We start from the raw sequence: 13,544 nt of genomic DNA, 5'->3' as shown, positions 1-13,544 counted from the left end.
ACTCACCTTTGCCCACCAGCTTGAAAGCATGAAGTATGCATTAACATTTTCTTCTCCAAATTGTTCCGCCACATATAGCCCTAATGATCCATACTTATCATATATGTTTCTCTTGGACAGGTCAGTCAGTATTGCATGAGCATTGTTGAGCTCTTTAAATTTTTCAGCAGCCTCTGGATTGTCGGGATTCTTGTCAGGATGATATTTCAGAGCCAGTTTTCTTAAACATGAAAGAAAGAGAAGAAAAAGGGCGTTTTTGCTGTAAATATTTACAAAATATTTTAGTTGATGCATTTTTGTTCTGAGCAGAAGGTCTGGCCTGAGTCTTGTTAGTTACAGCTTTACTGTAGCATGAGCTAAATGAGAGGATGTCAGTGTGAGGCTCTATAGCAACTGATCAGGGTTAATGGTCCAAACATTACAGAAAGAGGCAGATTTCTAAGACAGATCTGAAAGATGGCAGCAAAGTGAATGGGAGAGTTTTTGAAAGAAAAATAATAAATATTCTCCTAAATAGGGATAAAAAAAACCATCCTTTTCTCGGTAGAGCTAATTCACATGGCTGTATTGACATTTGTAACACTTGGAGTAATTTTACCTTTAGAGTAAAATGCTGGTCCTATTGCAGTCAATGGCAAAAGTCACAATGCATTAAATAGGGCCAGGATGTCACCCTTAAAATACACCTTACACTTAATTTGTAAAGACATGGGCTTCTTACCTCTCAAACTTTTTGACTTTCCATCTGAGGAAAAGGGGCATAATTTTTCTTTAACTGTAGAGATTACAAGCCCAGTCTTGCTTCCACTGAAGTCAGAGGAAGTTTTGTGAGGCCCTTAAGTATCGCTCTAATGAGAGAGAAAAAAGAAGTCTTCCCTTAACATGGCACTGCTGTAGTTAAGGCTGACTCTGTTTTATATTTTATTTAATATGTGTTAGGCATTGATACCTTGTCAGTTACAAAACCCTCTGGGCAGAAAATCAATACATGCTAAAAACACACATAAATCAGTTTTAAAGCAAATGTATCAAATATAACAACTTTTCAACTCCCTCAAAATTACCTTTCTTAAAAGAAGGGAAATACTATACAACATCTTTTGATGATCTCATGAATCAGTAAATACCTCAAGGTATTATATGTAGGAGGTGGGCTTTCAGAAACCCTAACAACAGTAAAGTAAAAGAAATTCAGGAGCTCCAATAGAATAGGAGCAGCCTTCTGAAATACAGAATGGGAAAACAATAGTGGTTTTGAATAGAGTCAGTTTCAAATGCCCTTTTGCCAAGCTCCAGGCAAAAGCAATCTTTGGACCTGATTCAGCATTGCCTATACCACATGCAATATTTTACACGGGTGCAAATTGGGTTTAAAATGCTACTGTTTGGATCTGGTAGCTTTTTACATCCACTTTGCTCTGATGTAAATGACTAAAGGTGTATAACAACTGTGAATTTGGGCCCCTCGTTTTTAAAATAATGAAATTGCAGGGGGTTGGTCTTTAAAGTGGGCTGACCTCATTTGATGCTTTGAATAAAAACCCCACCAATTTTTGAAACTTTTGATCCATTTACAAATTGCTGTCGAGTAGCTACTGAACCTGTGCTTCAGCTATTTCTCTTCATATATGCTTTTACACAGTGTTAAACTTCCCTTATTCCCTTGAAATGGACTTAATACCATTACTATGATCTCATGGGAAATGCAGTGTAAGTCTAGAGACAGTGTCTGATGTCAATACCAATGAAATTAGATAAGTGAAAGTACCGGATACCATGTTACTATGTCTAGATAGAAGTTGGTACATTCATAAAATTGTAAACACTAACCTGGCTAGTATATGATAGAGGTGGTAATAGGGTAACTGGAGTGTCCATATGTTTACAGCTCAACATGCACACACTGGGCCAGATTCTGATCTCATTTACACCAGTGACAAATTCTGGAGAAATTCCGTTGACTACAATGATAGCATAGACAGAGCTCAGGCTTTTTTACAACTTTGTCATCTATTCATGATCACAGATCGAATTACAGAAACAACCACTGTCTTCTTATACCAAAGAAGAAACTTTATGAGAATAATGAAGGCAATATTATTCCTAAATTTTCTCTATGCTTCACTGTAGAACTAGCTAGAATCATCCCCAGGCCTCTCAGTGGAGGATGAATGCACGTGTAATTTTCTCTGTTTCTAACTATTCTGTTCAGGTTTTTATATTGTTCCTGTTATTGTATCGGATACCAGGATCTGAACGCAAAAAAACCTTAATTCTCCTTCAAGCTGGAATCAAATCAACACTATAAGGCTTTATACAAGGAAATACCTTTACAACCTTCCACACGTAATACCAGCTGTGTTAGCAAAGAGCTGAGCTAGTTACCTATCTTTCTTTATGCAGTGTTGTTGTAGGTGAGTTGTTCCCAGGATATTAGAGAAAGAAAGTGGGTGAGATAACATCTATTATTAGACCAACTTCTGTTGGTGAAACAGAGAAGCTTTCCAGGTCTGGGCTAAAAAAGAGCTCTGTGTGAGCTTGAAATCTTGCCTCTCTCAGCAACAGAAGTTGGTTCAATAAAAGATATTACCTCACCCACCTTGACTCTCTAATAACTTTATTTATGTCTCTGCTAGGAAAGCACTTGGCTCTGTCTTTCCATTTCTACTGCACCCAACACCATGGTATTTAAGTACCTGACATATTTCCAAACAGGAAGAATGCATAAAATATTTAAAGTATTTTCCTCTCACTTTGATGTCACTCTCACAGATACTGCACCCATATGCAGTATCTTTGGGGGACCATATTGTCTTAAGTTTATGAATGGTTTAATGTATCACTGTGAGGCAGGGATTGTTGGCAACTGCAGCGGGGGAGGGTTACCACTACTCCTCCACGAGCTAAAGATAGTGGGGGTGATTAAGGATAGTTGCTGAAACTGTAAACAACTCTAGAGAGTTATCTCCCTCTGGTGTGGTTTGTGTGTACACGGTCAAGCTGGGTGTTCCATAGACCAACAGACAAAGAACGGGCTTTTGGTATAAAAAGGCTATGTTTAAACTGACACACACCTTCTTTATGATCAGAAAATGAAAAGGACATTTTATCCAAGGAGGGTTGCAACAACCTTTGCAGAAAAGTTGGAAGGTCCTTGGCCTACCTAGGCCCCATAAGGCTGATGGATGACCTCTGATAAGCTTTTAACATGTGTATAGGAACTTTTATTGTATTTTTGTATGTTTTCTCTTTAATGCTTTTATCCTAACAATAAATGTATTTTGCTTTGTGAAGGCTGGCTGGTAACTGGTATACACTGTTGTAGCTCCTGGAGAAAACTTAACCACAATTGCTGGACAGACTGGGGAATATATGTCACAGTGAGTTGCAGAGGGACTGCAAGCCTAAACCCCCAGCCTGGAGGTAGGGAGACATTAGTTTCTACCTGAGAGAGGGGATTGCTAGGAAGCCTGAAACCTTTAAGTGGATGCCCTCAAAGAAGACCGGGGCCTAGGCGCTGTCAAAGGTGCAGTCAACCCTGAAACTCTGACTTCCAAGAGTTGCACTTCTAAAAGTTAACATGAGCTGGTTATATTTTTGAGGTACAGCAGCTTCTGAGATGCTACAGAGATTTTAAAAAATTGGTGGGAAAAGAAGTGAGACCTGCAGGGAGCTCTCTCCCTATGACCAGATCATACTACTGTAGAGCTCATGCCCAGGCCCACCCAAAACACAACATACTGGTATCAAAGTTACGATATATATATATATATATATCAAGTCTGTTGACATGATAACTGGGTCCCATTCATAACTCAAGGAGGGGGGTTTCAGAGTCAGTATTTTTATTTTGCTCATGTTTATATCTGCTTTGTAATTTGGAAGACTATACTCCCTTTTGAGGGACTGACACAAGTCGTTTCCTTAGTACAATTATTAAATGACAGGAGGTGCCCTCTTGTGGCAATAAAAGTGATTTATGTCTTGTTAAATTACATGATTCTAATCTACAAACCAAGTTCAGCAAGGCTGGTGCAGGGAGCTGTAAAATACACTTCCAGGGTGTCCCCTGAGCTTAGAAAGCCCATTGCGCCAAGGGTGACCAGATAGCAAGTGTGAAAAATCAGGACATTTGTTTTTCAGAGGGGGGTATAATTGCCTGTATAAGACAAACTTCTAATATCGGGACATCCGGTCACCCTAACTGCGCCAAAGGAGAGATGTCTCCATTAGAGTGAAATCAGTGCTCCTTCCTCAATTTACACTGAGGCTGGAGTGCAGCTTTATTTTCCACAGGAGCTGCACTGTAAAGTCACCATCAGGAGACAATACGGCCAATTTCCACTGGTCAACCCTTGTTTTGGAGTACGGTTGCTGGCCTGGAGGCACTCTGTCATCTTTCATACAGACACAAGCCTGTGAACATACTTCTGCTGGCATTTATACCAGTGGGGAATTTAGTCTTATACCGTTAACGTAATAATATCTCCTCTTGCATGCCTTAAATATACTTTTAAAATTATGCCTTTAATATCATTGTCTCATGTTTAATAGTATTTAGTAGACCATGCATCCTATACTTAAACGTAGTATTAAATAATATTAAACACTGAAATATATAGACTGAATAAACAAGCTGACTTTACATGTCTAATGACATTCTATGATGTCTAAGAACTTAGGTTGCATATGGGATCTGTTCTTTTTTGTTAAGTGGGGGGAAATGGCCCAGGCTATTAAGATTAATACTGACTGAGGTATTTGTTGGAAATTGGTGGCTGGTTCTAAGGATAACACAAAACACTTCACTGGCTTCCATGGTTTTTGCACTAATATATCTGTAGATATATCCACCCTCCCTGTACTCAAGCAAAATTATACAAATTAAGGGCTGAGTCCTGGAGCCCTTATTTGGACAAAATTTCTTCTGATTTCAAAGGGATGAAGGATTCTCCTTTCACTATCTCCCTCTGCCTTCTATATCAACACAGACTCAGTCAGAATTTGACTCTTGATTTAGATAAAATATATTCACTGCAATTAATATACTAGTGCAGATGGACAGTCAAATAGCTACTATGCCTAAATACTGATAACTTATTTCCTATTCTAAGACAACTATTTACTTTGCAGTTCACTAATATAAAACAATCACATCACGTGGGACTTTCAGAAGAGATGCTCTGACTAGACCAGCACAAAACCTAAAATCTCTGGATAGACTACATCACCCAAGATGCACCATGGCTCAGGACTCCTATAATGTACCCCTATTACTTAGTGTTCAGGAGCTTTGAGAAGGATTTAGAGCTGCTGAGAAAATAAGATTTATTTCCACAAAATTTTCAACTTTTCTACAAATCATTTTGACTAAAACCTGAAATAATTCAATTCAAAATGTCACTGCAGTGTTCATGGAAGTTATAGTCCTGGATGCCCTATGCACCCATTCCCCATTAGGGACTGAAATCTCTGGCCAGACTACATCTCCCATGATGCATCTTGTCCTGGGACTTTTGTGATGCATCCTCTTCCCACCCCTCTAGAGAGGGCAGAAAGTGGTGCATTGTATAGTGTGGCTGTCTTCCAGTGAGTCCATCCTAGAGGAGAACAGGAGCAAAAGGCACCAAGACTACAACTCCCCTGAGGCAGAGCTTAACCATTTTGAATTGAAATATCTTGGTTTTCAGCATTGTAAGGAAATATTGAAATTTTCCACACTTCTTGCAGTGCATTTTGCTTTGTGGAAAATTTTTGTATCAAATGCAGTTTTGACCAGCCCTGCTTTTGTTGCTTTGTCATTGAAATAGCTATGCACATGGAAGGTGTGCTTGTGCTGGAGTACCTGCCTTTTACTCCTTCAGAGCTGCAACCCATGAATATAGGTAGGAAGCCCAGAGAAGAAGGGGTCTCCTTACACCCTCTAATTAATCTATACAGACACACAGGAAGGTTTACAATCTGGGCTTTATTACTTATGTGGTAGCTACTGAAGGACCAGAATCTAAAAATATTGAAAAACTTGGTGGTCTCTTTCCAAGATCTTAATGGGAATTTCCACATCACCATGGTTATGAATGGGCATTAGGATTAATCTGTCTTCTCATCCCTAACTGTAGGTCAGGGTACAGTTACATTGGCAGGACCATGTGCAGAAGCTTTCCTAGCTAATGTCTGTGCTGTAACTGTCCCGTAGATAATCAGAAGGAGATCTCAGTATTCAGGGCTATCAATCTGGCTCCTTTCACCAATACTGCATTTCTTCACAATTAAAAAGAAAACACCCTGGAAAATAAGGTAACCACTAACCACAAGTGGCTTCATTGCCATTATGGAACCCAAGCCTCAATGTCTGTTTTAAAGGAACCATCACATGATTTGTTTTAAAAAAAAATTTGTTTTAGGGTCTACCCTAGACCCCAGAAATAAAAAAAAGTTCTTTTTAATTAGAAACCTTGCTAACTCTTTATTTCCCTGGTAAATTAGCTGATGCTAAATTGCAAAGAAAATCACGGAGCGGTACCTATGTCATGTTTATTAAAATGAAATTTTTCCCTAGGCGGTGTCATTATGTTGAATACCAACTTAATTAATAATGGCAAGAAACTTACAATCAGGTATTGCTGGTTTTTTATACTGCACTGAAGACTAGTTCAACAGCAGGTTTTTGGACTCATGAAACAAATTAGCATAAGATAAAAGTTTAATTAAAACAAATCTAAGAGCCTGACTCATCATTTTATCTTGCAAGTATTTACAACTATTCCATTAAATGTGAATCCCTCTGACATTTCCACTTTATTCAGAAGCAGTCTCTGTTTTCCTGTAATTACTAATAAAGATGGGTAAAGCACCACTGTCAGTTTTACCATCCTTATTTATGTTCAGTGCAAAATAAAATCCACCTCACTTTGCATTCTTCCATGACAACTCTCTCCTTCTGGGACTAAAGAATGTTTCCTTTCCAGAAAGTTAAATGTAAAAACAACAACATGAGGTTTGAAATACAAGTCATCTGATGACTTCTGGAGCCAAAATGTTTTATGTCAAATGTATATAATTTACATTAATCACATAAGCTGTTATGACATCAGTGGAGTACATAAGGTATAAGTCAGCACTGAATTTGACCTTACAGGTCTGTTCAGCCGGGATGTCAAAAGTCTAGCTTTCTTACTTTGAAAGCTGTGGACATTCTCATCCTCCCACCCCTCCTCTCCCCATGAATATTTTGGAAGAGTAAAAATGGGGTAGAGACTTCATTCATGCACAGGGACATCTTTATTTTGTCCAGCTGAAGGCTACCACAGCTAAACCCTGATCTAGCAATTGACTCTGCATGCGTGCAGGTATCTCCTAATGTGGAATTAATTGCAGGATCAGGCCCTCATTTGTATAAGATAAAGAAAGTGCAGCTGACCCTATGGATTATATATGAAGGCTGGTGTGGATGCTAATGATGTAGGGTTGTGTATTACTGCTTGTAGTGATGATGTGGGATTGGTGCACAGGTGTATGCACTGACATTGGGGTGTGAGTGGAATCTGCAGGCATGCATGTGGTGTAGACATCCAGGAAGAATAGTGGAAAGAGAGTGTCAGGAGATGGAAAGAAATGACATGGAGGCCTCACTTCAAGTTTTTGCTTGTAGACCCTTCCAAAAATTGTCACCTCTCTGAGTAGCAAGAGTAAATGGGAGTATTAAACATCACATATAGGCCAGTGATGGGATACTCGGCATAAGGTAGAAGCTGGCCATGTGTTACCAGCAAAAATGAGACTGAGTCATATTGTTGGGGACGCACTTGGTGTAACCCAGGTAATTCGGGAGAATGGAAGGCCATGAGAGCCGATGAAGTTCTCTTGTTCTGAGCCATAGTGTACCAGCTCCTCCATTTTGAGTTTTACTCCTCCATGTTTGACCTCAGGTTGCCCTTGTTGGGAGGGGCTACTCCTACTCCCTCTGTTGCTGGGCAGATTTAACCTTTAAGCGGGAAACTGAACTGTTACTAGGCAGACTTAGCCTTGGATGGGGACTGTGTGAGTGACAGATCATGTTATAATGTGTATCAGTTTTGGTTCCAGTATAAATAGTTAGGTAAGCTGTTTGTTTGGCGCGCTTGATCTGAGTCCTGTGTGGCTCCAGGCATCTTATTTGAGCTCCAATAAAGTTTGGTTACTTCTCCACCCTGGTGTGTTTAATTGGTTGCGAAGCACACCAGGCAACGGACCAAACCGTTGCCACCCTCGGGCACTCTGTGCCGGCAACAGTTTTTGGCGCGCAACATGGGGCTCGAGGCAAAACTGTGCCTTGCCTGGACTCCTCCGACGGCCGACGGCCGGCAGTCGCGGCTGACACCCAGCCGGCACCGGTGAGTTTACCGGGGGCCTCAGCAGAGACACGTCAGGCCGACCTCGGAGGACACAATGGTGCAATGCGATCGTATAGTGGAGAAGTAAGAGGGAGTTAGGGTAGATCGGTTCCCCTATGGAAGATAGACGTCAGCAGAGAACCGGTCCCTCCAGATCGCGGGGTTGTACAACGGTCTTGGTCCGGTCCCCCTTGGACAAGGTAAGGCCAGTCTGGTTTGTTCCTGGCTTGTTTGTCTCCTGGTGTCCTAGGCTATCTGGAGTGGTTGCCCGAGGCTGGGGACGCCCAGTCGTTGTAATTCCCATTGGACGATAGAGCGTCATACAATGGGTCAAGAGCATGGTGTGGGGCGGAAGGTACAGTGTTGTACTCCGCTAGAATGCATTCTCAGGTGGTGGAAGATCTTTAAGTCAAATGTGATCACGAAAGGTCAGTTGAAGAAGCTTTGTACAGTTGACTGGCCTCAGTATCAACTCGAGGAACAGGAGAGGTGGCCACCCGGAGGATCCCTTAATTATAACACGATCCTGCAATTGCTGTTGTTTTGTCAGCATGCTGGTAAATGGGAAGAGTGTATGTAGGTATTATTGTTTATGTCGTTAAGGAGTAGGTCTGATTTGTTGTCTACTTGTAATTTGGTTGTGACTGGAGCACCAGACAGTGTTTCTGTAGTGACTGAAAATCCCCTAAGAGCTGTAATGCCAGAACCAGTGTCCCCTTCAGCCACTACCATGCAGCCATCTTGTTCAGCCACAACTCTGCCACCTAGTGAGATAACACATAGTCAGCCACCTTGTGAGGGGTTGCATAGTCAGGATAGGGCGGCCATCTTGGATAGTCAGAACGGGTCAGCCATCTTGGATACGGGCCTATCTCCCCTTGTTACTGGAGCCACGATTGCTATGCCAGGAATTGAAGTGCAGCTAGCTCCTCTGCCAGCCGCTCCTTCCGTGGCTCCCGTGGGGGGTGATGTGAGGAAATGTGTCTACCTGAGGAAGCAGGAGCATGGCCACAAGCGTTACTTTGTTCTGCGGGCTGAGAGCCACCTGGCCCCAGCAAGGCTTGAATACTATGAAGAGGTGTGGCAGGTTAATGTGAAGCCCAAGGGACTGGGGCAGACAAAGAACCTGACTGGGGTGTATAGGCTGTGCCTATATAGCAAGGCTATCTACCTAGTAAAGCTGAATTCAGATGGACCTGCTGTCCACTTGCAGCTAGTGAACATCCGCCGCTATGGGCACTCGGAGAACTACTTCTTTATTAGGTGGGCAGATTTGCTTCCATTGGGCCTGGTGAACTGTGGATGCAAGTTAATGATTCGGTAGTTGCCCAGAATATGCATAAGACTTTCCTAAAGACCATGAAAGCTCTCGAAGCCTTCACAGAATTCAAACTCCGCAGCAAGAACCAGTCATCTGGTGGTGGCGGTGGTACCAATCCTATCTCCTGTGTCACCATTAGGAGGCATTTGGGCAACCTGCCTCCTAGACAGACTGGATTGCAAAGAAGATCCAGAACTGAGTGTGTTCCGGAGGAAACCCCCCCCGCCACTAAGAGTAGGAGTACATACCGCTTCAGAACCTCTAGTGAAGGGGAAGGGACAATGACCAGGCTTTCTAGTTTATCAGTCTGTGGGTCCCCAAGTGACGGGGGCTTTATTGCTTCTGATGAATACGGCTCTAGCCGAGGGGATTCCAGGTACTTTCGTGTCAGAAGTAATACTCCAGATTCCTTGGGAAACACACCACCTATCAGAGAAGAGAATTATCTAGGTGAATACATGCCCATGAATAAACAGCAAAATATGGATATGTAACCTGGAAATTCAGCAGCTCCAAACCAGCCCAGTGATTCAAATTGTATTTATACTAACACTGTTTCCAAAGGCTTCAGCTCATATTTCTCCCTGCCACAAAGCTTTAAGACATTATCAGGACGAAATGAAGATCATAATGAATATGTTCCAATGTCCTCATCTGGAAAACTGTTATATGATGAACATGAAAATGTCAAATGTGCCAACAGTAAACCATTAGCTAATGGCATTTCTAAATCATCCACTGTGAAAGTGTCCGATGAAGGATCCATACAGAGCAGAGCTGCGGCCGAGGCCGGAAAATGGAAAACCGTGGGTGAAATCGTCCTGGCCCACGAGAAAGGCGTCTAGGCCGAGATCAGTGTGCCTTATGCCAAAAGGAGGGACACTGGAAAAACGAGTGTCCCAACGGGAGACCCATCTCTGTGATGAAAGTAGAGGATTGGGAAGCAGACTGTTCCACCTCCGGAATCCCAAGTAAAAGTGCAGGTGGACAAATTCACAGATGGATTTTGTAGTAAATTCTAAAGCAATGCAGCAGGTCAAATTGCTTGTATATGTCCTAGACTACTAAAAGAGAACTGTGTGAATAAGAGCTGAAGATTTTAAGCATGTTGCAGAAGGTTTGAGTGAAGAGCAAAGAGTAGTGATAGAGAATGGAAAAGGAAAGTTGTTTGCTTTGTGTGAAAATAAGAAAGACAGTTTTGGAAGTAGGCATGAAGGTATATTGTATGTTGTAAGAAGGACAGAGAATGTGATGTTGTTTAAGAAAGTAATGGAAAGTGCTCTGTAAATATACTGTACCGTGTAAAGTGCCACCCTGCATTTTACTCCTGGATAATAACGCTTCAAACGGTATCAGGGAAATGTCAGTCAGCTTGGAATACTCCCATCTTGTACCTATGGAAGGGTAACGAATGGGTTAAGATTCTGAACTCTTTTGTCCTAAACCCATGTATACTGATGACTTCATGATTTCGGTCTGCACTCCATTCAACAGATTTCCTTTGAGAGGGAGGACAAAAGGAGGGTTAGGTGCTATGGAATTAGGTGCTGTGGACCTAACTTCTTGCCCTTAAGCCAAGCTCCTGGAGAACCTGAAGTTACTCTGCAGACCTGTCCTTCCCTTAGCCCAGCCACCCTTTTGCTAGAATACAGAGGGAAAAGAAGAAACTGGAAATATCAGTGAAGACACATTAAAGTTCATGATCAGACCTCAAGCAAAGCTTCAGACTAGAAACAGAGATTCAACAAGCCTCAAAAGCATATAAAGACCTGGAAAATCCTCCTCTAAGCGGGATGCCCTGAAAAAGGAAGCAGGAAGAAGCAAGGATTTGAAAAGAAATTTGAGAGACTTAACCTCTTCTGAAGACCAGCTGTGAGTGGTACATCATTGGCAGCAGCACTATTGTGAACGGCCAAAGGAGGGCTGCAGGCCTGAAACACTCCATTCTGCTAGCACAGAAGAATGGACCAAGGAGAGCAGGATATGCTGGGGTGATCCAAGTAAATCCCCCCCCTGCAGCACCATCACCTCTGGTTCTTCAACAGCCAGTGAAAGCTCTTGGTAACCATGGACCTGGTTCTGCTGCTGCTGCTTCTCTAGAAGTTACACAGCTGGCACGCAGCAGTTTCTCCACAGAACCTCTTACAGTTTAGAATTCAGGCTCTCCAAACCCTGTCAACAGTCTTTCTAAACCTTATAGTTCCTGGCTCAAAAGAGATGACTTTTGCTTTTAGCACATTGCTAACTATCTAAGACAATCATTTTTATAGTAGGTTTCCCTCAAAAGGAAGGAGCAACTAGTGGTAACCATTTGTTCTGATGTCATCACATCACGATGTCCACAGCCTGGAGTACAACTATATGTACTTCCCAGAAAAAACAGCAAGAAGACTGTCAAGCTGGCCCCAAAGCAGTAGCAATGGAGGCAGCAACGCAGAACAAGTATGCCTGTGTCCTCAAACCCACATCGCCTATTGAAGACTGTGAAGGCAGCCAGTAACTCCACACTTGCTAAGCCTGCTCGAGAAGAAAGGCAGTCAGATGGACAACCAGCCAGTCCTCAGAACTCTACCTCCAGCTCCTATCCTTCTGTTAAGGTTGATAACTCCCCACCAGATTTAAGGAAGAAATCATTCCAGAGATCTAACAGACTCCATCCAAGGCAGCTAAAGAGGGAAAAACACACTGAAATTGATGTGAAAACACCTGACTCCATCTTAGTGAACACAGATCTGCTGGCGCTGATCAACAAGCATGTGTTCTCTGTCCTACCCACAGACTATCAGCAGCAGCTGCTACTGCTGCTCCCCAAGGTGGACAGGCAAGTCAGGGCAGACGGTTTGATGAGGATGAGTGGCTCAGCACTCAACAATCAGTTCTTCACTTCAGCTGCCCAAGGCTGGAAAGAGAGATTGTCAAAAGGTCAGTTCATTACAGAAATGCAACTAAGAATACGGCAAAAGATTAAAAAGAAGAAGAAAGTGGAGCTATGGAAGAAACGATTCTTTAAGAGTAACTATGGTCAAAGTTCTGGAATGACTCCTGAAAAGTCCAAGAAACTAACAACATACACCAGCATTCGTGACACACAGGCCAGGAATCCACCAGCTGAACAGATGAAATGCATGCTACTCTCCAAGACATCACCCAGTAAAGAAAAGAGAACTCCTCTGTCAAAGTCTAAAGTACAGGATGACCCTAGGTATTGCCCCTTCCCTACTCTGTTTTTGTGCGCTTCCCCAGGGTAGGTTAGGGTAGGTTAGGGTTCAGGCCTTTTGAAATTTTGTCGGGACTACCATGGCTTATGAATGGAACTCTGGTACTGGCAAGGAAATAGATATTGGAAATAATTTGTTGTCTCAGTATATGTGCTCGTTATCTGCTGTTCTCTTTTCTCTTTTCTTTTCACAAGTACATTAAAGACTTGCAGTCTCTTCCACTGGATTCCCCTGTCCACTCCTTGCAGCCAGGTGACTCGGTCCTCGTTCGCACCTGGAAGGGCGAACCCCTGCAGGAATGATGGAAGGGATCGCAAACAGTCCTGCCGGTATCCCACACAGCAGCCAAGGCCAAGGAACATAAGAACTGGATACACCACTCCCAACTTAAGGCAGTAAGGAGACCTCCATTATCAGGTCAATGGACTGTCCAGCCTATTGGAAACCCAGATGACAAGAACTTTGGACTGAAGTTACTGTTTAAAAGACTTTGAGGTTTAAAAGAGGAACAGGTTACTTATCTTAAGTGTGTTGGGTTATATAAGTCTCTGTTTATTGTGGTTTTGGACCCTGGATGTACAGTATTTTGTTCCTTACTCCTCACCTCAGGGAAACATTATAAGTCTCAGTATG

At 42.4% G+C, this 13,544-nt stretch overlaps 1 protein-coding gene across 2 annotated transcripts in view; it reads right to left on the bottom strand.

Moving 5' to 3' along the window:
• Positions 1–13,544, bottom strand: part of DNAJC5B (DnaJ heat shock protein family (Hsp40) member C5 beta) — a 50,651-nt gene that overhangs the window by 22,857 nt on the left and 14,250 nt on the right. The window contains exons 1-2 of one of the 2 annotated variants that reach the window (XM_050941401.1): positions 722–808; positions 7–220 (exon numbers count right to left, since the gene is read on the bottom strand). In XM_050941401.1, coding sequence (XP_050797358.1) covers positions 7–220; positions 722–762 — 255 coding nt within the window. In that variant the 5' untranslated portion in view covers positions 763–808. Of the gene's footprint in view, positions 1–6; positions 221–721; positions 809–13,544 lie in introns of those variants that run through there. The other variant, XM_050941399.1, reaches the window with a different exon arrangement.

The sequence above is a fragment of the Gopherus flavomarginatus genome, chromosome 2 (assembly GCF_025201925.1).
Source record: "Gopherus flavomarginatus isolate rGopFla2 chromosome 2, rGopFla2.mat.asm, whole genome shotgun sequence".
NCBI lineage: Eukaryota > Metazoa > Chordata > Testudines > Testudinidae > Gopherus > Gopherus flavomarginatus.
This window is presented reverse-complemented; position numbering and strand designations above follow the sequence as displayed.